Genomic DNA, 25,287 nt, shown 5'->3' with positions numbered 1-25,287 from the left:
GACAGTGAACTGAAAGCCTGCTTTGATGAAGTCGATAGAACACGATTGCAACTGGCACTGCAGCAATTTACTAAGGAAAACAACAGTTCTCCTGGCGATATTTAGCGCATTGTAGCATTCATCAACAAAAAATTATAACAGTTTGGTATCACGTGTTCTTCTGAGCATGCACAGAGTAAATAATGGCTTACCATGCGGTAGCTTAAGAAGGATGCGGGCGGTGGATGAGAAACTAATAATCACCAAATAGGGGCCTTACATCCAATCAACAGTTTTATATCTGCTGCTTGATACAATTATCTTAGAACTTGCTATAGTAGTAGAGATACAGCAGCTAGCTCCCTGACTAAGGTAGATGCAGGTGCACTTTACACTTAGCATCCAGCTGCCCAATTCCAAAATATGCATAGCTTCCCATGTAGTGGGAGTGCATACAATCCAAGGATGTTCAACACAATTTACCACTGTAAATAAAGTTAACAGACAAAGAAGCCTGTGTATGATTGGAATTAAACCCACAATTGATAATATTAAAGACCACTGCATGTGCGCATATTGATTACACGATTGTGGCAACAGGTGCTACTTGAAATTGCTTGTGCTGAATCCTGTCATTGAGGTTGAAGCCACCATAAGCATGCCATTATGCCAATGCACCCTCCCTTGTTGATATACTAACATTGCCAAACCCTGACTTAACTAAGGTAATCACACATGCTTAATAGATTTGTATAAATAGATTAACACACCTGACAACCGAGGACATGGACACAGTTGGGCTGCTTGATGTGACTTGGATATGCTATATAGAGATGCAGCAGCTAGCTTCCTGACTAAGGCAGATACAGTGTGCACTTAGCACCCAGCATCAGCAATGTCTTGGACTGCCCAATTTAACCCTGAAATGCATCCCATGTAATGGGAGTGCATGTGGTCCTAGCTGACACAGGACGTTAAAACATATTAGAGTATTTCAACATAGATCTCTACATATCTACAATTTCCATCAAATCAAACAAAGAACACTGCTTTACAAAAAATTTCATCCTCTGTAGTTACCGAATTGCATAGACTTCACTGTTTTCCGCTGATACAATTCCTTTATGATACCTATTGTCTACAGTTATCATTAGAGCATCAACCATATAATAATAGTAGTGTCAATTCTGCTAATGTATTTTACTGATTTAGTGAATATAGTTAGGTGTGTAACCAAATTTATTTCAGATGTTTAGAAGTTTAGGGATCTATTTGAGGGAGCTATTTTCAGATGTTTATTTTGAACTATCTGCTTGTTACAGTGGATTTTGTTAAGTAGGGAAATGTCAATATTATTATCTGCTTTACCGCATTTGAATACCAGTTTATAAGCAAATAAGATGAAGTTAAGTTTACCTTTTCACACCTCCTTGGTTGGCATAAACTTGCCATGAAGTATGATGCTTGGCCAGAATTTGAGTGGCCTGTGGATCAAGTCACTCTGCATGTGTTGCATTGGTATTGTCCAGCTGAGATACTTTACTCAAAGATTTTCGCTTAGGCTGGTAAACACCTCATACAGACAGGCAAAGCAGATAAAAAACATACTGATCTCATCATTCAAAAATGTTGGCTACCATTATGCAACCAAATGCTGGCTACTAATGGACATCCAGTTGCATAACCAGACAAAAACGCAGCTCACTTCAGTGCCCCATAATACTATAACTGCACACAAGCTAATTATGTACACATGCAGTATTAAGTGTTCAACTCTCCACTGTAAGTTTACTATGTACAGTGTATGTATTATTTACATATTCTTAGTGTTTCATTAATGTTGTATAATGTATGATGACATTGTGATGTCACTTTACTGAATATATATAGGGTATTTAATATTTTATTCTATTGTTTAGTAGTCAAACCCAAAGGTACCTTATTATAGCCTCAAATAATTTCTTAAGTGATCGGCCAAGTTTGACATGGTTTATTCACTAACTAAATGGTTGATAGGCTAACTGATGGACCACCAGACAGACTGTTTTCTTCAGACAAGCTTATCATTTAATTCACATTTAGTGGATCATCCAGGTTTCACTATATATTAGAATTTGATACTTTCAGTGATGTCATGAAAAGTATCTACTATATTATTGGAGGAAATGCTGTGTGCACAGGTAGTGGAAAAGGCAGATATAGATGGACACAAATGCTGACACGGACATTCTCAAAATACACTTTTACATTTATACATCATTGTTCTCAGGATGCAAAATTATTATTGATGCTCCACCAAATCATTTGAATTGTATAAACAACTATGTGGTAAGGTAGCTTGCATTGGATGACAGAATTAAAATTAAATTTTCTCAAAAACTATTTTCATAGCAGTCACCAAGGACTCCTGTGGGTTTTTAGCTGGTTAAGTAGAACTTCAAAGGGGCCTGAGAGTGCAATTCCCAGGAGTTTTGCAATTTTAGAGGTATCATACTCTCCATATATGTACTATTACACTTTGCTAAATGTATGAATCCTCTAACAGGAAGGAAGTCATCAGTGATCAAATATTTTGGTTATGTTCAGAATTCCAGATGAAATTTTCAGAATAAGTAGTAGATTGTCACTCCAGCTTAGCTATGGGTGCGTAGAAAGAGCTACAACATTGTATAGAATTTGAATCTTCTTCTTCGTGTTAAAATAACATGACTTCTCATCAGTGAAGGATTTTATTGAAATTCATAATAGTTCTGTACTATAAAAGTTTACTGCTTAGTATCATATCAGTGTATAGGTCTACTTAGCTACAAGGTCTCTAGAGTCTGAAATGCTAATTCACACTCCACAACCATGCTTATAGGTATCATTGACTTAATGTGCTGATTTTATCATGACATCATCAGTGTTACATCATATCCTCTTTTGAAGCTATAAAAATCAATGATTGAATGGTAAGTTATTTTTTTGTTACTTGCTGATACAAGCATGGAACTCTTAAACATGATCATAGCTGTTGTTCTGCTAGTATGTTTCTTCTTTCAAATCAAGGGTGCTACAAAAGTGATGTCTGATGATACTTTTCAAAGCAGAAGTGATGGCTTTGGTAGTGGCTCAGGTGGCTTAAATGAGAGAGGTCAGGATAAACATCCCTGTTGTGTATCTGGAAACTTAACCTTTCATTCAATTGCTGACATCCTAAATAACATCTCCAGTGATAACACCATTGTCAACATTACAACTGATGCTGCGTTGTTCTCTACTGTGACATTAGAAGGTCTTGAAAACATCATAATAATAGGATACAGTAATCCTGTTTTAAAGTGTACTGATGTTGTTGGTGCAGTAAAGTTTATCTCCTGCAGGAATATAACCATTGAAGGTATCCAGTGGAAGGGGATGCAGGGATCTTTCCGCCATCCAAATACTATATCTATGCAAAGCATAAAACTTTAACGCTTGGCACGCTGCGCGCGCCAAGCGCTAAAGTTTTATGCTTTGCATAGATATAGTATTTGGAAGTTGGAATTAATGAATTACAATTTCCAAAGTTTATATTTTTAAGTGCTTCCAACCTTTAATAATATGGTGACAGTGGTTGCAGTGGCTTATAGGCGATAATTGAAGCCATTGAATATAGACATCACTGTAAGATTTACTCTCTACGATATGGTTTCCTTGTGGCTATTGCTTTAAGGAAGCATGCTAAATGTATTATCTACATTATATATCTATATTATACAGGTAGCCCTTGCTAAAGATCGAACTACCCTAATAGAACAGTCGGTATATTCGTAAATGACCAGTCACTGAGTTTAATGATTTAACTATAACTTGCATGATCTAATTGCAGAAGTGGTCACTGAATGAGGTCTCAGTGTACTGTATAGTAGTGACTCCCTAAAGTAACACCCCGCCACCCCCCTTCCAAATGGACATCCCCTTAAAACTACACCATAGAAGCATCTTACAAAATTTTTATCTACAAGCCTCTATATGATCACAACAAGGCTAGAATTTAAACAACACAGTATATGGTCACCGTATTCTGCCTGTGGGATATACCTTCCAGCCCTGCATATATATATTTATAATGCTGAATATTTAGCTTCGGTAACAAAGCCTTACTGTGTTCAATATTAAGATTGCCACTACATTATTTATGCACACGCAGTATGCCTCAGAACTTGTGAATCTTGTATCAACCAGCTAGGAGCAAGATGACCACGTCTTTTGACAATCAATTAATGCTTACGCAGCACAATCACAAGTTGACCTCATCTCCTTGGCATTGGTGACTGGTAAGAATAAAGAGACACAGAGAAACCCCACTCCGTGTAATGATGTACAGATCAGTTGTGTAAGGTCCGCTTGAAATACACTGACAATCAGTCACCCTATTTACCCAATTGCAACAGTCAAGCATGCATAGTATCCTAATAGAACACTCACCATATAGCTATATAAAGAAGTAAAGAAATTGAAGTAGTATTTTGGTAGTATGTAGGATACAAGTGATAAAATTTCTAGTAAAAGCAAGTGATATTCTTGGGACATTCCTTGGACCAAGACAAGTCCGTCACCTCATTTGAACACAGTAACTTATTCATTCCGAATTCTGGGATGAAGACCAGCTTGACTTCCATATCGTACAATGGAGACCAAGAACAATCCAACAGGTCATTCATTTTTTAACATATATTATTATATTAAAGTAGCTACATGTATAAGTTAGGGACTATGACTTTTTATAAACTATTCACGGATGTAATTATCACATTGTGTGACCAACTGTTGGTATAATCCATGGACCATACGAACATCCTGAACATCCTTAAATCACTATAGAAGGCAAAATTGTATCTACGAATGTGGCAATGATAAGAGGACTTGAAGAGATAGCTGAATGGACAGTACAGAACCCCTGCCGAAGTGCTGATGATGACAAATACTTGCTAATCCAACTCTCTCTATTCTATTATTTTGTCTACAATAATTGAACTAGGCTCTGTATAAGTATGGGTCACGGCTACTTTTGAGATGATGAGATATGGATTCGAAGACTGTTAGGCCTACTAAATTCTAATAAAGATGCAAAGATTAAATGCATTTCTATAATTATTCTTTTTTTATAACCTAATCCCCTGAGTAGTGGGCCCCAAGTGCACAGTGTTCTATTGTTATTTTTATAATACCAATCGTCCATTGTTTTCCCAGTTATTTTCGGTCTAAAAGTAGTTCAGTGTACCAAGTACAGTTTAGGTTACGTTATGTAGCTAAGGATGTAGAATATTTTGCAGTCAGACCTTCAGTGCTGGCCAATGTAAAGTATACTAACAAACAAATTTTGTTTTCTGGAGGGAGTACACAGAAGGTAGAGCCTGTACGAAGTATTTACCCATAGCCCAGGCGCCTAAGTGAAAATCTTAGAGCTAAATCACTTTAAGTGAAAAGGGACAAATATCTCAGAAGGGGTGTAAAAAAACCAACCAAATCTCCACACCATGCACCCAGAGAATTAATTTGTCTGAAGTACTCTGTATCTTCTGCAATTAGATGCAATTGTAAGGTAATGACAGATGGTAAATCATTACCGTCCATTATATGCTTCCATATATATAGTACACCAGAATTAAAGGCAGACGCGTATAGTCCATAGAAACACACTGGGGTGTGTTGTTTAAGTATGAATGGAACCATGCATGCAGTTTGATAAGAAGCATTGATTCCTAAATAGTTCTAACAACAGGTGATAATTTAGAATGCCATTTAATGTTTACAAGAATGTAGATATCAGCACTTTTATGCAATTTTTTTTCCGGCCCACCATGTATATACAAACCGTGTTAAACTTTACAAGCTCCATGTAATAGTATGCACAATGTAACCAAACTACACTCAAAATTTGCAATACTAGTTGTAGGAACTCTGTAATTAGAACATGAACAATGAAAATCATAGATGCACACACATTTGTAAACGTATTCATATTGTATGTACTTTCACATGATTCAATGATATGCTCTGTGTCGTTCTTACATGATGCTGCAAGCAGGGTAATGTCGTTCATACACTTGTAATCACAGAACTTAATAAAATGACATTGTTGTGATATTGGACCAGCAATCGTCTTTGAATTATGCATGTACACCTTGCAGTTGGATGTTGGCAGTTCATGATTCCCTCCTTAAAACCCCATATATGGCGGACGTCAAATTTATTAAATCACATGTACAGGGGGTCAATATTTATCTAAAGTTTTTAAAGGTGTGAATAACGTCAATATCACTATTGTATTGTACATATGTATGTATTAATCACACAGCCCTGCATAACCATATTCATGTCATTATAAAGCACATGTACAGTTTCAATTAAGATCACTCCTGCAGGCATTACTATTAAGGCTGTGGGTTATCACCATCACAATTATAATATGTTCACTATACGTTATATACATACGTTAGTTTGGTACTCCACATATACGTATGCTCCATTAAGGTAAATACAGCTATATACTCTCTAATACAACATTCTTACAGATGATGCCACTTTTAATACAATTATCACTAGATGTTAATTTCTGTGACATTCGTTCGGTAACAATCAGTATGTGCATGTGTGTGTGTGTGTGAGTGTGTCTTAATACGTCCTTGTGGTCGCAGTTTGTGGAGGAAGAGTAGACATCGCAACTTTTGTGGAGCTACCAATTTGTCACTGGTTCAGGAGGAATCATAGAACTCCGCTATAGCAGTGCACTGTACAGCGGGCAGCTACCAAGTACCAAGTGTCTTAATACGTCCTTGTAACTGCAGACTGCATGCAGTGAGGAATTGCATGGAGGCTTGTTGATCAGATTATGAATCACATCACTCGTGTCACCCTAGCTGAATTAATTCCCACACTTTACTGGCAAATCCATTAGCTGCATGTGTTATTGAGTGTATCATCATTACCCTCTGCATTCCACTTTATGTATGTTATGTTGGTGTGGTTTGTGGTCAAGCTGTTAAAACCCCAAACTTTCCAAAAAAAAAAATTAATTATATGCCTGTGTATACTGTTCTTTCAAATCCATGTATAGTCATGGCATGCTGCTTTAACATACTACTGTACGTTAATGTTGGACAAGTTTTGCATACCCCATTAGCAACAATATTCCCTATAGTGTATAGGCAATATTATGCGTAAATACATATTCTCACATTCACGAAGGTAGTTTTCACTTTAGCTCTTCTAGATCTAAACTAGAGTTTGATATCCAAGGATTTGTCATTTCAAATCACTAGCTATAGCCTCCCCCTTAATAGTGAAGATAAACACATTACATAACAGAGTGACAGACATGCACAGATGGATGGTCTGATGTTCATGTAATAAAAAAGAGGGGGCACACACTATAACAAAATATCCCATATATATGTGCCTATACCTTTATTTAATATGCCCCCAACCACTCCAATAAAATCATTCCAATACAATATTTATTTTGTCACGTTCTACACTGTATATACAATTTGTTATTTTGTCAATGTTGGTGAGTTCACAGCAGGGGTTATGCTTTAGCAGTTAGCTATCAACCGTCAATCAATTCGCAACACATTTAAATGTAACTGTGACAATAGCTCATCTCATATTGCTTAAAATCAGTACACACCCTCCACCCACTCCCACAACAGACTTTAGAGTACACCAGCACTGTCTGGTCACCAAACTATCTAAATAATATCCAGAGAAGATCAGCTAGGTTTACTGTTAACTGCTACTAGATATACGAGTGTGTTACAAGCATCTTACAACAGCTAGATTGCATTTGGCCCATTTTATATTGAAGAAGAGATAAGATGAAACTGATAATGTTGTACAGAATCATCCATATACTTGCATATAGTCAGCACAATTTACCATTAAACCATAATAACATCTCTCGACGCCATTCATGCAGATTCATTTAGCCAGCTACCAGGCTATAGACTGATACAAATATTAATATTGATTCTCTCTTTCAACCATTCTTACGTGGAATAGCCAGTTACCAAATCAAGCGGCAATACTGTATCATAAACATCCCTCCCATTTATAAGAACAGTTTAAGCGATAATTAAATTAAATTTGTACTTTTATGCTCAATTCTAAGTCTTGTACAGTAACTTCTCATTATATAAATGAAATTATACACCATAATGTTGTATAGTTGGGAACCCAGAAGTAATAGGATTTATTGTGGAAACTTTGTTATGCTCTTCACCAACATTATTTTGAGGTTTAATCCCTACAACAGAATATTGGTATATCACTTCAAGTGTTGTTTTTATGCAAAAAAAAACCTGATAACTAGCCTACTATACAGAGATGGAACCATTTATGCAAGCATCAAACTTGCAAAATACAAGTGTCAATAACCATAACATGATATATCTTAGCAACAGATAAATAGAAATAAAGTTAACAATAAAATACAATTGCATGTAAAACCCTCTCACAGCTGTGCTGTTAGTTGCATGCTTATATTAATAAAACATAGCAGTCCATCATGGAACATTGTATTGTCACCATTTACAAGTGAATGAAAAATATTGCCAAAGCTTGGCCATTGCTCAGCAAATCGTTCCTTTCTAATGGTTATTAACTCTTGTCTTCCTCTTAAAGGGTCTTGTCCAAACTCATTGAATATAGTTATATGTCCTCCGTTTTCTTCGTACATTCTAACAGCTTCATCTGCTGCTGGAACCAGAGTGTTATCAATTTGCTTGGTCTGATTATTTCGTGCCATCATCACATTCGGGATGCCTTTGTTTGTACCTAAAGTAACGGTGATAAAAATTTCATAAAGTAGCTAGCTATCTATAGTGAAATATACCTGATATGCGATGCTCGTTCCAGGCTGTCACAAACATTGTAGTCCCAACTTGGCTGACGTGTAAAGTGTACCAGGAGACGCAATGTTTAATGTGATCGTCTTCCAGGTTGAAATCGCCATTTTCTTGCATTTCTATTAGAGCGGCCTTTATGGGGTAGTTGACCCTTCCGTTGACCTCTACCCATATCCTTTCGATCACGTGATTCTATTACAAGACACCAAAGCAAATCAGTATGAACATCACATGAAATGAAACAACAGTTATTGTATGTGTGTCCCACTCTTATATCATTGTTTTAGAATGTCATCTAGTCAGCATTAATATATTGTTTTTTTTTTTAATTTGGGGGTTTACCCTGCTTATCCAACTACAATAGCTGCTGCTAAACATCAGTAGTCCACTATAGGTTATTCTTGTTACATCATGATAATGTGACAAATACAATCTCACTTGAGTAGAGGATGTCTGCAGGTGAGGTGGTCCAGAAGGGTTTCGTCTATATCCTGCCAGGTGTTCTTGGATGTACAACATAAGATACCACTCCCTTCCATGGTCAACCCTGATCTGATCCCACATACCATACTGGCATATGGTTTGCCTAAACAATTCAAATGCTAATAATTAAAAGAAATGTGATTCTAACAATACTTCATAGAATTTTAACAATCACTGTTAACGTTATGGATGAATGTGTGGGTAGTAATGCAGTGCTAGTGTAGTTGCTACAAGTAATGAAGTACCTGTACACTGTATCATAAATCACACTGTTGTTTTTAATAGGCATAGTGCTAAATGCCACAATTTTCCGGCTAAAGCCATCCACTGCACATATGTGGGTCACACCAAACATAACATTTTTTTCATTTTGGTCGATGTGTAGTTTGTGACCAAAATAATCTGCCCTGTATGTTGTAGGATTTGTCATCCTGGCAGTGGAGTTTGTACGGGCACGGCAGTACACAGGTGAGACATATCTCAATGATTCGCCAACTCTCTTTTCTCCTGTTCTGATTCCCCTTGATGCCAATACCCCTTGTAAATGTTCTGCGTCCATACACAGGACCCACCTATATGTATATAACACATAGTATGGTTTTAAATAAATGGTTATATCATGTTGTACCTCACTGACAGCAGCGGCTACGACCTCATCTAACTCAGGTTTTGTCAGCCGGCTTGTTTTGTGAATGTTCCTTTCACGGCAGAACCTATATATAGGATGAACCAATCTAAGGACTATATTACTTTTGTATGCTGATTATTCATAAACATATATGCAAACCCTATATATAGCTACAGTGTACATTGAATGAAGCCTACATTTGGGTCTCTAAAATTTTGCCATGCATTATATAGCAATGTAGCTATACTATTAAATAAACTGGTAGTGAATTACTACACATATATGATTCTCAGTCTTAAATTACTTAGCCAGTAATAATTGGAATCAGTGCATGTATTAGTTAGACTATTCATGATCATAATAATGGTGATCGTCTGGTCTGGTATACAATATAGTACCTAATGTTTGCGCTTCAATGTGGGGCTAGACTGGTGATATTCACTGTAGAGCATGCATGCATGTATACATACAAGCTACACAAACACATGTGGACAAGTAGGTAAAAAAAAAATTACTAGCTACTTACGCGGTAATCTAGCTTGTTAGCCCGTCTCAATCAAACATGATGCAATTAATTATTGTTGAAAACTGAATGCACGGACCCTTTATATAGCTAGTTATATTATCTATAGTTATATACCCATAGCTATTACCTACGTATGCAGCACTAGTGAGCTCTTTTTGCAACTGTAAGTAACTATATATATAATACAGTTCTGACTCTACAACGGGCTTGCAGCTGTTTGTAGCTATATACAGTAGGTTCATGTACCAAGCTACTTAGCTAGCTATATGTATACAAACCTCTCCAATGAGCGAACACTCAGTCCTTTCCTGCTAGGATATTTGTATTGCAGGTGAAGACTCATACGTTTGTGGGTCCATCGCTCCTTCTCTATTTTCTCCCTTATGAACTCTTCCAACTCATCCAGCAAGCGTATCCCAGCCATGGCTATATATTCGAGGCTATATACCTGTAGCTACTTATTTGCATGGTGCCAACCAATTAGCTATTGTTGAACTGCGCCTCTCGCGTCTATACAATGAGTGTAAGCGGCTGGCCCTGAGGCTAACTAAGGCCAATGAAACTTGATTAGCAGTTTCGCGTCACCGCCCACATCCCTTCACTAGCACCCGCATGGAATTTCATTATTGGCAATTTAGATCGAAATACTCTAATAGAGCAGTCACTTTTACTCTAATAAAGAAGTCACTTTATTATAGGCATGCCAGGAGTACTAATATTCTTTTTATTCAAATGAGAAGTGTTATCCATGCAATTTTACAACACTTTAGTGACAATATGAAGGTTTCTGATCTCAGCACACCCTGAGTAGGCAATAATGAATAATGAATAAAAACCGCCCGCCCGCATCAAAATTTCAAAAATCTGAGCGAGAAACTAGTAATCAAGTTTCATTGGTCTAACTATCTGTACATTATAATTAGCGCATCCCCTCTAGTTGAGATTAATTAACAAGCAATGATAGCTAGCTAGATAAGATCTAATCTTCACATAACAATAGAGCTAAGTAGCTAATTGCAGTTAGTATAATTATATTGCTACTGGAGGCCTGCACTGAGCATTTCAATACTTGCTACATCAGTACTGAATCACGTAATCATGCACTGACCTATCAATGTCAACCCCACTCCCACCAAGCCAGTACGGGATATGTGGGGGTTGGGCAGCACAAGTACTTTTTTGTGTCAAATCCCCTTCGTCACATGGTGCATGGGACTATATGTGGGATTTGACCTAATAATTATATAATTCGTCCCAGCTAGGTAGGGGAATTTGACTTTCCACTTCATCAAATCCCCACTATATCCACCCTACTGGGGGTGGGGCTTGACATTTATAGGTGCAACAAAAATACACTTCAATTAGCTTCTTATGTAGCTACAGTGAAACTGTATACATCTGTACACACACATATGTACACATACACACACAACAAAAAAATGGTAATATTTTTAACATCATTAGCTATATATAATTATAACTACAGTTAATTGCATCCATGTGAGTTAATTGTATCCATGTGTTTTAGGCCAGTAGCCTGTAACAACAGCAAGCATAAGCAAATAAAACACAGTCCGTATGCTAATCACTACTACTCACTTTGGTCTCCTTCTGTACAGCTACACTTTAATTTTCTCTTGATACAATGTAAAGCAATCCATGAGCAGGTTGTAATCTTATGGTTAATTAGCTATCTATAAAAAAAATAAAGTAATATTGTTAATTCATCTAGAAGAATAAAACAAATATAATGTAATGTTTAATTATGTCTACAGGGAATCTATAGTTACATGGTGCCATAGAGTATCAGTGCAAAGGCACTCTGGGAATACTGAGTGCCTGGGTCATGTTACATAAACTACCAATGCCTCCTCCCCAATGCCCAGGGTTATAGTCATATTGGCTAGTGAGGTGTCATGTGCCCCTATTATTTGTCTAGCAGCTACATGATCATGATACACACACACACACACACACACACACACACACACACACACACACACACACACACACACACACACACACACACACACACACACACATGCACACACACACACACACACACACACACACATACACACACACGCACGCACGCACACACACACACACACACATGATACATGGCACAATCACACTGCAATTGTTAAACAATTGAAATATATATGTACCACATGGATTGCAGAATGGAAATAGAAGGGTGGTCATAGTATAGTTCAGTCCAGTGGTTCGATGCACACATATGGTAATCCCAAATGAAACAAAACCACACTGGTTAAATGGTACAATGGTTGGTTGAACAATAGAAGTTATATTTATGTACCACATGGATTGCATAATAGAAAAAGGAGTGGTTTTTTTTTGTGTGTGTGTCTGGCTGTTTAATTTAGAAGCCAATGTGGTAGCAATGGTTATAATTAGCACTGGTCACTTCCATTGTTTGAGGCTTGGTCTAATTGTTTTGCATGTCTTCCATCTAAAAAAAAAAGTATCCTGCCTGCTTTAATTTCGACTGAGACAACATGCACGACTTGTACATTTCATCTACAACACAATCTAGCCATCTATATATCAACTGCATGTATTGTTAGCTTGTAGCTGTACCATAACTGTCAAATCGATAATTTTTTTTTTAAACAAAAAAATGAATAAACAAAAATAAATCAACTGGCTAATAACTATATAGCAGACGATATGCTGGGGAAGACAAAGGAAAATTATTTTTAAATTAATTAATAAAAGTATCATATAATTGTCATATGGTCTGGCTGTATAGCTACACTGACTACAAGCCTGGCTAGATTTGAAATTGTTTGGACGTATGAAGCGATATGATTGTAAAACGATCATATAATTATAGCCATAAAGTGGTTGTATGCACCTTTTGATGCACTGCACAAACTATATATCCTCTCCTCCACCGGTACTTTACTTGTGCTAGTCATGATTCCCCCCCCTTTTTCACACACTCTCCACATGTTTGCCGTACTTGCATGCACACACACACACACACACACACACACACACACACACACACACACACATACACACATGATACATGGCACAATCACACTGCAATTGTTAAACAATCGAAATTAAATAAAATATATATGTACCACATGGATTGCAGAATGGAAATAGAAGGGTGGTCATAGTATAGTTCAGTCCAGTGGTTCGATGCACACATATGGTAATCCCAAATGAAACAAAACCACACTGGTTAAATGGTACAATGGTTGGTTGAACAATAGAAGTTATATTTATGTACCACATGGATTGCATAATAGAAAAAGGAGTGGTTTTTTGTTGTTGTTGTTGTTGTTCTGGCAATTTATTTTAGAAGCCAATGTGGTAGCACTGGTTATAATTAGCACTGGTCACTTCCATTGTTTGAGGTCTGGTCTAATTGTTTTGAATGTCTTCCATCTAAAATTTTTTTTCCACTTGTTTTTTACTTTACGTAGCCTTTCTCCCTTGACACTAGGGGATTTGACAAATAAATTCACATTTGTACTTAGCTAGCTAGCTATAGATACACATGACACGGCAACTGAGCTCTGCAGCCTTCAGTCCTGGTTGGTTAGCTAGCTACGTAGCTTGGGAACATGCGTGCATGTATATGCATATACTGTATAGAATACGGAACACTTACTAGTGTATTTCATAGCCCATGGTCCATGTCTGTTGCAAATCTTCACTGCTTCTTCTCCAGTCATGCCGGATCACTCGTGAAAACCGCTATAATTTTGAATTTGTCACGTGATCGTGAGACTTGGTTGATCATGCGCGTTGCTACGTAACCTGTATTATAAGCACTTTCATGTCAACAGTCATATACAGCCAGATATCATCTAGTTTTATTTTAGTTTCTCTAAACCCCATCCCCATCCTCTCCTTGACTTTCAACTTGTTTGTTTTAAATTTAATGTCAATTTAAAGATTGCATGTGATCACTTACAATACAAATAATAAATAATATGAGCAATGTAGCTAGATAGCTACAATGACTACAATAACAAATATTAATTCAAGTGAAATATACCTGTAATTATAATAATGAAGAAGGTTACAACAAACTACTAGCTAGCTATACAGTTTAACTTTGGTCAACTCTCATCTCCAGCAGTGTCAGTCTCATCTTCTAAGTAACTGCTTACAGCAGTAATCAAGCCATCAAGACCGAGAACTTTGACAGTCTCAAAGTCTGTGTCCCTGCACAGCGGGCAATTTGCTGAATGACTGGTTGCCAGCAACTGCTGAACACATTGTTCACATCCTACGATTGACTTGCAGCACATTGATACAACCATCGGTGGCCTTATCGGGACCACCTGACATATACAACATTTTAATATATCTTTCAATTTGTCCCTTAATGAGATTGGCAATGTCCTTTCAATGATTGATCTTAAGCCTCTAAACTCATCCCTCATATCCCTCAGTTTATTTTTGATCCTTTTGGCAGCACGAGGTGCCAGCTCTTCGTCAATGTCATCGTCAGCATCATCTTGAATCATATTGAGATCCCTCTGTGTCATGGCATATAATTTCCTTCTGGGTGCCTTCCAGAAAGCTAACCCTGAAAATGATAAAGTTATACATACGGTAAACCACAAGTCCTGTATTGTTACTGTGTACAGTATATGCACATTGCTTTTACATACAGCTAGCTACCTTGAGTGGCAGATGAATTTTCAATTTTTAGGCCATTATTTGTCACAATAACGTGATCCGATCCCCACTTTTGTTGTATCGCAGCCAATATAAACTCAGTGTGAGCTGTAGATTCTGTGATATTCACAAATATCTGGGCTTTATCATGAAACCTTATTGTCCTGCCGTTCTTTGTTAGCTTGGCTTGCACCAGTTTCACAGTGGAAGATGGTGGAGGACGCCTTGCCACCACCGATCTGAACATAGAGTTAGATGACCCCTGGTAGGGAGTGGACGATGCAAGTACATGTACAGGTGGATTGGTCCCGGGTATACTGCTGTTGCTGCTGTTTAAAGACTGGACATGGGAAGATGGGGTCCCAGTTGGGGTCCTGGTACGGCCCTCTGTCAAGTTCCTGCCTTCCACCAGTAGAGTTGAAAAGGGCATCACACCTTCTTGAGACAGGTTAAAGGTCCCATTCTCACTTGGAAAATACATCGATTCGTCAATACTGTCCTTCAAGAAGACGACTGAAGGGTCAACCTGTATGTGAAAGGAAAAAAAATGCAATCTATGAAGTACTTAGCTATAGCTAGTTTAAAACAAAAAAAATATATAAAAAATAAAAAACACCATTATACACTGTACGTATAGCTATGATATAGCTAGCCATAGCAATCCTGCAAGGTAGATCCACGTCCCTCTGTTAGCTAGCTATAGCTAACCTGAAACAAGCGGCGGAGATTTTCAGTAGTCACTTGATGCATGAACACATCAGCTTGCTGTTCTCCCTTCTGCAGGGTAATTCGATCGGATTGAGTAGCCCTATCAGCCATATGGTTACGCAAATGCAGTTTATCTGATGCCTGTCACAGCACGTAGGCTATTTATACCTTGTGTGCAGTAGCTACTAGCTACCTCTACTAGACCTCAAACCATACTTTCAAATACAATACACATTATGCTCCTTCTTTGTTCGACCTGTAGCATTCTTTATTAGATACTAGATTTGACACGTAGTTAGCTAGCTACTCTGACATAGAGGTTTAGCTAGGTAATTAAGAACTATATGGCTGCTTGCCAGTTTAGTTCTTTCTTCTAGTACCCACTAACCACAAGTTTCTATACTGTGCCGGAATATATAGCTAAGCATACTTAAGTGTCAAATCCAGTAACTAACAAAGAATGTTACAGGTTGAACAAAGAAGGAGCATAATGTGTATTGTATTTGAAAGTATGGTTTGAGGTCTAGTAGAGGTCTATTAGCTACTGCACACAAGGTATAAATAGCCTACGTGCTGTGACAGGCATCAGATAAACTGCATTTGCTTAACCATATGGCTGATAGGGCTACTGAATCCGATCGAATTACCCTGCAGAGGGCGTTACCGGAAATCCTAGGTCATGAGCTATTTAAAAAAAATTGCCGATGGCCAAAGTATAGGCACCCATTGGGGAACTTTCCATACGCGAGGGTTACACCTTTGGGTCTGGGTGTAGGACCTAAAGCACACCGTATATACCATACTTCTGCATAAAGTGTAGCGATTACGAGGGGTTAACACCTGGCTATGAATTTTAAAAAAAACATACCATTTTGGCTTGAAGTTGCTGGTAGATCCACCTGGTGACGTCAAATCTATTCGAGTCTGGGTTTAAACAAATCATTATCACAGCAGAGGTGTTTATCGGTGATTTACTTTCAGCTGACAATGAAACACGACTGGCTTTTCCTTAGTAAAGTTTCAGCATTTTCTCAACGCCATCTTATTTTTGTTCCATCGATTGATTTAAAATGTTTTATCAAACGACAATCCGCCCTTTTTTCATGCCAGGCGCTTACATTGGGGTGTACTTTGTGACAACAGTGGACGAGAGGTTGCTGTCAGAGGAGTATATAGTGGCGAATGGTGATAAGACATGTATTTGCGTACGCTAACGGGAGAAAAGAAGCGCGTGCTACATTTTGACTGGAACGCGAAAGGTATGGGGATGATACACGGCTGTCCTAGCACTGGCAAGCTGGGTAGTCGGTAGTCTATTTAACAATGGGGAGGGATGGCACATAACACTATGTGATGGTCCCAGAATATGTCTAGCTGACCATTCTTATGAAGAATGTCAATTGTGACCTGCCTAATGTAGCCATCTGCTGAATTAAATGTGTCAATTATACATAAAGTATAAGGTCAGGAAATTTTTTCTTGATTAAATGCTGTACCATCACACTTGAACAGTGCCACAATAGACCGTATTCCAAATGACATCACAAAATAAAATGGCTGTGGCTATTTGGGGTATTCTAACAATTTCGAGTGAGAGTTCCAATGGGGCTTAATAATATTCAAATCGCTATTCAACCCTGGAAGAAGATATTGACCTAAAACTAACAGGTACAATTATAAGGGTATAAAATCTATTCTCTAATGCCAGGTTAAAAATTTTCAGCTGGTTTTCAAAGTTTAGAAGAAAAACTATTGTTTCTTTGCTGTAATAACCAAACCTGGTAATTTCGCCTCGATATCTAGTTTGTTAGCTTCTATATCAATCTTTGAAATCTCGATCGCCATTGGTGATAATACTCGAAAATATAAGAATCCCCCAAATAGAAAATCCGTGTGACATCATTTGGAATACGGTCTATTCATTCTACAATATTACAAGTAACACTACCTTGATATTTTGATCTACTAAAACACCACTGCAAATTAGTGGAGAATACTTATAAATGTTTGAATAACCACTGCATCAAGTGACAGGTAGCTAAGATGCAATATGATGTTTTAAGACAGCACTCTTGCGCTTAACTTGAAAGATAGTGTCACACAGATTTGTTGGAGAGTGTTTTCGTAATACTAAAACACCTTAGTGCCTAGTTATATATATATAAACAGTGAGGGGGTGCCACACCAACATATCCTGTACTCCTATGTTCATCCTCAGTCAAAGTGGTCAACCTCAAAAAATATGCTTTGACTTCTGACTTTCACTAAAAGTTGCACTTGACTCTTGAATTTAGTACATTTTTGTAAAGTACATTTAAATTGTTCTAAATGTATCAATAATTGTATATAACTTTTGAGCTGAGAGCTTGTCCTTACTAAGCATACTGTTTAAATGTGTACTGTTAGGTTTTATTGTAAGCATCATCAGGGGCGTAGCCAGGATTTTTTTGAAGGAGGTTCGGATTTAAAGTGGAATGTCTTAAGAGGAAGGCCTGGGTGCTTCCCCTAGACCATGTTACTAAAATAGTGCATACACAAAATATGCCCTTAGGCAGTAAGATTAAAAGGTGCTGTTTGTGCATCTAACTAGCTAAAACCTACACACTGCTGTTTATGCAGCTATAGAAACTATAAGCCTATTGTAAAACTAACTTATCTTTACTTCCAGACAGCATACTGACAGCCAACTTCAATTTCCTAGTGCACGGAAGCCCTCCACACTCGAGTCCCTTAGTTGGCAATACTTTTTTCCAGCTAAACATTATTCTCAGCTCTCAGCTGATCCAGCTGTTGATGGTCAATAACTTCAGACATGGCTTGTACTCCAGTATGTTGGAGACATCATGTGCCCACAACATTTACCAAATAAACAAATCATTCATCAGGTAAATATACATCAACAATTCACAGTTTGTGCTAACCTGACACATGTATAACACGACCACTCAAGTTCTGCCTTGTAATAAACCATAGAACAGTCCTTCGCCATTTCACTAACGCCATTTCAACCATGCATCACGTACGCAATTGATCATGTGATGCAATAGATATGGTTCAGCATTAATGTGATGTGACCCTCAAGAGTAGTACAAAGGAGCACCAGTGGGCAAATAGCTACCGGAGAGCTACAGGGCTGTAAGATTTGGTGTGATTTTTAATTTTTAAGAAATTCTGCTTCTGAAAGGGGGTTTCATCCGAACCCCCCACTGCCTACACCCTTGATCGTAACAAAGTTCTATAGCTTTAGCAATAAATTAATTTTAGCCTTGACAGGCCTATATCAAGGTGGCACTCCAATATATCCTGTACTCTAGTGTTCATCCTTGGTCAAGGCGAAAATCAAAGTGAAGCTAGAATTTTGCAATCAGCCAAAGATAATTGCATTGCAGAAAATGCATTTGCAAACATTATTTGTTGCACTTAAACATGTCTGTTTTGGTGACGATCTGATAGCGATATGCAAAAATGCGGACGATATATGGTTTGCCAATAACCAGTCAGATTTTTTATGTAACACTACTAGTTAAAATAGACACGTTTCACACATGCCACTTTGCAATGGCCACATAATACATCATAGAAATTTTCTACGGCTTGGCCTAGTGGACATGCATGCAACCATAAAGTACTCAATAAAACACAGTAGTACCATATGATTTTGTGTATATGTCTCCCACCCCTAAGTTGTGAAGCTATGATACCCCTCCCCTCACTATGTTACGCTATTGTATTATTGTGCGTCGTGATGCCCCTACCCTCACTATGTTACGCTATTGTATTATTGTGCGTCGTGATGCCCCTACCCTCACTATGTTACGCTATTGTATTATTGTGCGTCGTGATGCCCCTCCCCTCACTATGTTACACTATTGTATTATTGTCTGTCGTAATGCCCCTATCCTCACTATGTTACACTATTGTATTATTTTGTGTTGTGATGCCCCTGCCCTCACTATGTTACACTATTGTATTATTATGTGTCGTGATACACTATTGTATTATTGTCTATTGTATTACTGTGTGTCGTGATGCCCCTACCCTCACTATGTTACACTATTATATTATTGTGTGTCATGATGCCCCTACCCTCACTATGTTACACTATTGTATTATTGTGTGTTGTGATGCCCCTACCCTCACTATGTTACACTATTGTATTATTGTGTGTTGTGATGCCCCTACCCTCACTATGTTACACTATTGTATTATTGTGTGTTGTGATGCCCCTACCCTCACTATGTTACACTATTGTATTATTGTGTGTCGTGATGCCCCTACCCTCACTATGTTACACTATTATATTATTGTGTGTCATGATGCCCCTACCCTCACTATGTTACACTATTGTATTATTGTCTGTCGTGATGCCCCTACCCTCACTATGTTACACTATTGTGTGTTGTGATGCCCCTACCCTCACTATGTTACACTATTGTATTATTGTGTGTCATGATGCCCCTACCCTCACTATGTTACACTATTGTATTATTGTGTGTCGTGATGCCCCTACCCTCACTATGTTACACTATTATATTATTGTGTGTCATGATGCCCCTCCCCTCACTATGTTACACTATTGTATTATTGTCTGTCGTGATGCCCCTACCCTCACTATGTTACACTATTATATTATTGTGTGTCATGATGCCCCTACCCTCACTATGTTACACTATTGTATTATTGTGTTTTGTGATGCCCCTACCCTCACTATGTTACTCTATTGTATTATTGTCTGTCGTGATGCCCCTACCCTCACTATGTTACACTATTGTATTATTGTCTGTCGTGATGCCCCTACCCTCACTATGTTACACCATTGTATTATTGTCTGTCGTGATGCCCCTACCCTCACTATGTTACACTATTGTATTATTGTGTGTCGTGATGCCCCTGCCCTCACTATGTTACTCTATTGTATTATTGTGTGTCGTGATGCCCCTACCCTCACTATGTTACAATATTGTATTATTATGTGTTGTGATGCCCCTACCCTCACTATGTTACACTATTGTATTATTGTGTGTCGTGATGCCCCTCCCCTCACTATGTTACACTATTGTATTATTGTGCGTCGTGATGCCCCTCCCCTCACTATGTTACGCTATTGTATTATTGTGCGTCGTGATGCCCCTCCCCTCACTATGTTACGCTATTGTATTATTGTGCGTCGTGATGCCCCTCCCCTCACTATGTTACACTATTGTATTATTGTCTGTCGTAATGCCCCTATCCTCACTATGTTACACTATTGTATTATTTTGTGTTGTGATGCCCCTGCCCTCACTATGTTACACTATTGTATTATTATGTGTCGTGATACACTATTGTATTATTGTCTATTGTATTACTGTGTGTCGTGATGCCCCTACCCTCACTATGTTACACTATTATATTATTGTGTGTCATGATGCCCCTACCCTCACTATGTTACACTATTGTATTATTGTGTGTTGTGATGCCCCTACCCTCACTATGTTACACTACTGTATTACTGTGTGTCGTGATGCCCCTACCCTCACTATGTTACACTACTGTATTACTGTGTGTCGTGATGCCCCTACCCTCACTATGTTACAATATTGTATTATTATGTGTTGTGATGCCCCTACCCTCACTATGTTATTGTGTGTCGTGATGCCCTTCCCCTCACTATATCACACTATTGTGTTATTGTGTGTCAGGATTTCACGTGGCTTTGTCACTCCTTATTACAGATTCATTGCTGTAAAAAAAAATTATCTGATAAATATGTGTATGTCTGACAGTGCTACAATGATTTCAAGCAGCAACTATATTGAAAGGTACATATATTATTGTAACATATAACATACATGTTAGAATACAGTGTATGAGCTATTGTAAAATTTAATTTTTGGTACACATTAATATCTAGAGACACTTGCATGTACACATACTACAGACACAAATTCATGCATACATACTGTATACACACTTACATGACCCAACACACACCACACCACACCACATCACACGCACATAACACACACCCAACTAGAAAGACACACATATTACACACACGCACACTATACATGTACACATACACACTACACATGTACATGTACACATACACACTACACACACACACACACACACACACACACACACACACACACACACACACACACACACACACACACACACACACACACACACACACACACACACTACACATACCACATTACATTCACGCATGCACACACACACTACACACATGCGCACACATATCTACACACACACAACACACACATGCATACACTCCAGTGGACTATATTATTTATATCTCTTTACTTACAGATGAGATTCATCACTTAGGGTTGCTTGTTACAAGCATGTCGTTGCTTCTGAACGTATTCCATATACGTAGCAACGAAATGTTGGTATCAACCAAGCCTTTTTTGTATCTACCACTTCTCCATGACACAATGATTGAGTGTGCTATTGAGTGGATGTGCTATCGTACATAGTGAGTCCCTCTTTTACACTTACTTGTTTTACCTAATCCGTTGCACACTAAATAACTTTGAAGTAGTGTCTCTTCGATGGAGGTGTATTGATGCAGTGGTTGTGCCAAGTTTGTCATCACCAGATCTGTTCATTATCAATATTGTGACATAATAGTGTAGTGATGCATAATACATTCGTACGTACTTCTTATAATATTAAGTGATTAAAAAAAAAACAGTACGATGTGCATTATAATACTTAATAGTGATCGATCTACTTGTATATATAATAATCACAATGGTTAATCAAATGAAACTATATGGCTTCACATAAGAAACATACCTTTGTAACATACAATATGCTTGGGTAAATTAAGTTATCATTAAGTGCACCACACAACATTCGTTTCTGTATATATATGTAAAAGTTGTAAAAAAATTGTGTAGTTGCCTCATATGGCTTCCCATAGCATCCAAATAAGGTGGACAGGAGACCAAGTTCTGCTCTGCTCATAACCAAATAGAACATCACTACTTGCAGTACTTGGAAATGCCGATGGTTATGTTTTGTGACCAGAACCACATAGTAACATGTTGTCAGGTAGTTGGTCGGTGTATGGTGTACATATTTGATGTGTTGTGGGAGTGTTCTATTGAAAGGTAACTTGATAGAATGGAAGATCTAGCAATTTTTACGGAAATCGATATCTCAAAATGAAACTCCTCCTTGACCACAATTTTTCACGCATGCGTAGACACACAGTACCTTTACCCATTAAATAAGTTTCAAACATCAGAACTGATATCCAGTCGGAAATAATAGCTGTGAAATCTGCTCCCAATTTCAAGTCCATATTCTGACCACAAGACACACCCACATGTTCTGTTACACATTTTAAAGCTCCTTTGTGACATTTACGACATCTCACACCATTTAAACATGAAAACAATGCTTCAAAGGGGAATTACTGTAAAAATTGACATAAAACCTATTTTCGCGAGGACCCACCCACCAGGCTCAAAAATTTCATAGAAGGTGTTATTCAAGGTACATTATATTTAAATTGACAAATGACCCTTATACATCACATAATGACCGATATATCAAGCTTTTAGTGATAAAATCCTGCAAAAGTGATGAAACCTATATACATTATCTACAGTAGCTATACCCTATCTTACAAGAGTGCACTTTTGTGAAGGAGTTACACTAATACTTTTAAACTAAAGTGAAGGAGTTGAAGGTCACCGCTCAGGTGAGCATGGGAATATGAAGGGATGGTCAATGACCTGGGACCAGAGGAGGTTGAGCATGCATCTTGAGAGCTGCTTTTGAACTAGTGCAACTTTGTCACCTCATGAAGTTCTAAAAGGATACTTTAAATATTCATATCAGTGTGTCTGAAGTCATTATACTTAGTATCCCGAGATACCTGAGTATATCCCAGGACGTCTCATAGCATGGATCCACTAGATCCTACAATACTAAGTATGCCGAGATACCTGAGTACATCCCAGGATGTCTGATAGTGGGAAGCTTCTAGATCCTATAATACTTAGTATCCCAAGATACCTGGGTACATTCTGGATGTGTGATAGCAGGGTGTCTGATACCAGGGTGTCTGATAGCAGGGAGCCTCTAGATCTTGCAATACTTAGTATCCCGTAATGTGCATGAGCATGATCCTCCCACACGAAGTTCTTTATATTATGTATGTATAACATCTTGCCACATACAGTATGAAAAATTCTGTTTCGTGTTAGGTATTACAGTTGGCATTTGGCTACACCAATCTATTTTACTATTTCAACAACCACTTCCATCGGTATGTTATAGCAGTGTGTCAGTATGCACTTTGTGGTAATGTCTTTACTGCATTTAGTTTGTACAAGAACCTTATGCCCAAAGAAAGTTCAAACAAGATTTTCATGGTTATGGTGTCGATTTCAGGACAGCAGTATGGATAAAAAGGAGGTAACACATACAGTGACTATTAATTTTGTGAAACACTTGCTATCATAAATACTCTAGACGAACAGTCAAAGTCACTCTGCTGAAACATTTGTAGGATGACATGCCCGCTATTCGTCATCAACTCTCTGCTAGTATGTCAAGTGACAAATAAAAGGCAAGTGCGAGGCAGGGGTCAATAAGAGAAGGAGAGGTCAATGAAGAGGAGACACCACAAGTAGTTATGCCTTACATCTGACCAACTGGTATGTGGGTAAGCAACATAAAACAAGTTTTATGTGTATTCTGATCTTAACGTTTAGGTTTAAAAGATGGAAAACCAGATTTTCACTGACAACTAAAATTAAAGTAACACACACATTAGGATAGTCAATGTGATTGTATACATTTAAATGTTGTAATTGGGTCATTCCGTGTCAAATCAACAAGGAATTTAGGGTCACCTCTCGGATTTTGACGAAACTTGGTGTGTTTGTAGTACCTATGGTGCTTATCACTCATGCAAATTTTTAGCTCCATACATTCCATAGTTTCTGATTTATGACCACAAATATTTTGAATATTTCATGAAAATTTGGTCCATCTCTTGTTACAACATCAATTGTAACCTTGCACTGTGTAAATATTTGTAAACACAATTTTCAGTAATGGAAGACTGTTGATTGACCTTTCCAGTGATCCCTAAATTATGGGATATCTACTTAATTATGGTTCAAAAGTACTTCATTGAAATCTTTAATCTTTTATATTTTGAAAAATGCTGTTTGAAATTTTTCGAATTCTTTTGTGAATAATGATTGGGTCATAGTCTATGTTTGATAAAATTTTTGTGGTGGGACCACAATGGGCTCAAGAGATATAATGAATTATGTTGTGGTATGCGGTGGAATATGCCGTCTATTATTGCTGTATTGGAGTGTACACCTCCAATAACCACTCGCAACAAGGCCATGCCAAGTTTGTCTTACAGAGTGAAGGTGTCTAGGTGC

At 37.8% G+C, this 25,287-nt stretch overlaps 2 protein-coding genes and 3 long non-coding RNA genes across 8 annotated transcripts in view; 3 read left to right on the top strand and 2 right to left on the bottom strand.

The window, feature by feature from the left end:
- The window catches only part of LOC136254307 (glucose-6-phosphate exchanger SLC37A2-like), a gene marked incomplete in the record, with an annotated part of 323,373 nt that overhangs the window by 119,649 nt on the left and 178,437 nt on the right, over nt 1–25,287 (top strand).
- LOC136250735 (uncharacterized) lies at nt 11,906–14,240 on the bottom strand. The gene is made up of 3 exons (XR_010698696.1): nt 14,136–14,240; nt 12,086–12,180; nt 11,906–12,023 (listed from the first exon to the last, which is right to left on the bottom strand). It is a non-coding gene; the product is annotated as an uncharacterized lncRNA (long non-coding RNA).
- Nucleotides 14,492–22,423, bottom strand: LOC136254248 (uncharacterized). 3 transcript variants are annotated; one of them, XM_066046926.1, is made up of 4 exons: nt 22,370–22,423; nt 22,176–22,318; nt 15,158–15,680; nt 14,492–15,062 (listed from the first exon to the last, which is right to left on the bottom strand). In XM_066046926.1, the coding sequence occupies exons 3-4, from the start codon at nt 15,633–15,635 to the stop codon at nt 14,590–14,592; spliced, it is 951 nt and encodes a 316-aa protein (XP_065902998.1). In that variant the 5' UTR covers nt 15,636–15,680; nt 22,176–22,318; nt 22,370–22,423; the 3' UTR covers nt 14,492–14,589. The 3 variants fall into 3 exon arrangements, with proteins under 3 accessions (XP_065902998.1, XP_065902994.1, XP_065902985.1); XM_066046922.1 differs by lacking the exons at nt 22,176–22,318; nt 22,370–22,423 and adding an exon at nt 18,515–18,895; XM_066046913.1 differs by lacking the exons at nt 22,176–22,318; nt 22,370–22,423 and adding an exon at nt 16,731–17,293.
- Nucleotides 16,952–22,440, top strand: LOC136254266 (uncharacterized). The gene is made up of 3 exons (XR_010700406.1): nt 16,952–17,121; nt 21,577–21,663; nt 22,178–22,440. It is a non-coding gene; the product is annotated as an uncharacterized lncRNA (long non-coding RNA).
- On the top strand, nt 23,546–24,675 carry LOC136250652 (uncharacterized). 2 transcript variants are annotated; one of them, XR_010698668.1, is made up of 5 exons: nt 23,546–23,582; nt 24,091–24,152; nt 24,210–24,301; nt 24,359–24,543; nt 24,601–24,675. It is a non-coding gene; the product is annotated as an uncharacterized lncRNA (long non-coding RNA). The 2 variants fall into 2 exon arrangements; XR_010698639.1 differs by having other exon boundaries at nt 24,359–24,551; nt 24,601–24,668.

The sequence above is a fragment of the Dysidea avara genome, chromosome 1 (genome assembly GCF_963678975.1).
Source record: "Dysidea avara chromosome 1, odDysAvar1.4, whole genome shotgun sequence".
NCBI lineage: Eukaryota > Metazoa > Porifera > Demospongiae > Dictyoceratida > Dysideidae > Dysidea > Dysidea avara.
The sequence above is the reverse complement of the archived record's forward strand: the minus strand, read 5'-3'. Positions and strand labels throughout refer to the sequence as shown.

Coding starts and splice junctions, on each gene's coding strand:
- LOC136254248 (XM_066046913.1), bottom strand. CDS start 16,805: ATGATTTGTTTAAACCCAGACTCGAATAGATTTGACGTCACCAGGTGG. Junction 15,681..16,730: donor AGCAACTTCAAGCCAAAATG/GTATGTTTTTTT, acceptor TTTCACATACAG/GTTGACCCTTCAGTCGTCTT. Junction 15,063..15,157: donor AAATTCATCTGCCACTCAAG/GTAGCTAGCTGT, acceptor TATCATTTTCAG/GGTTAGCTTTCTGGAAGGCA.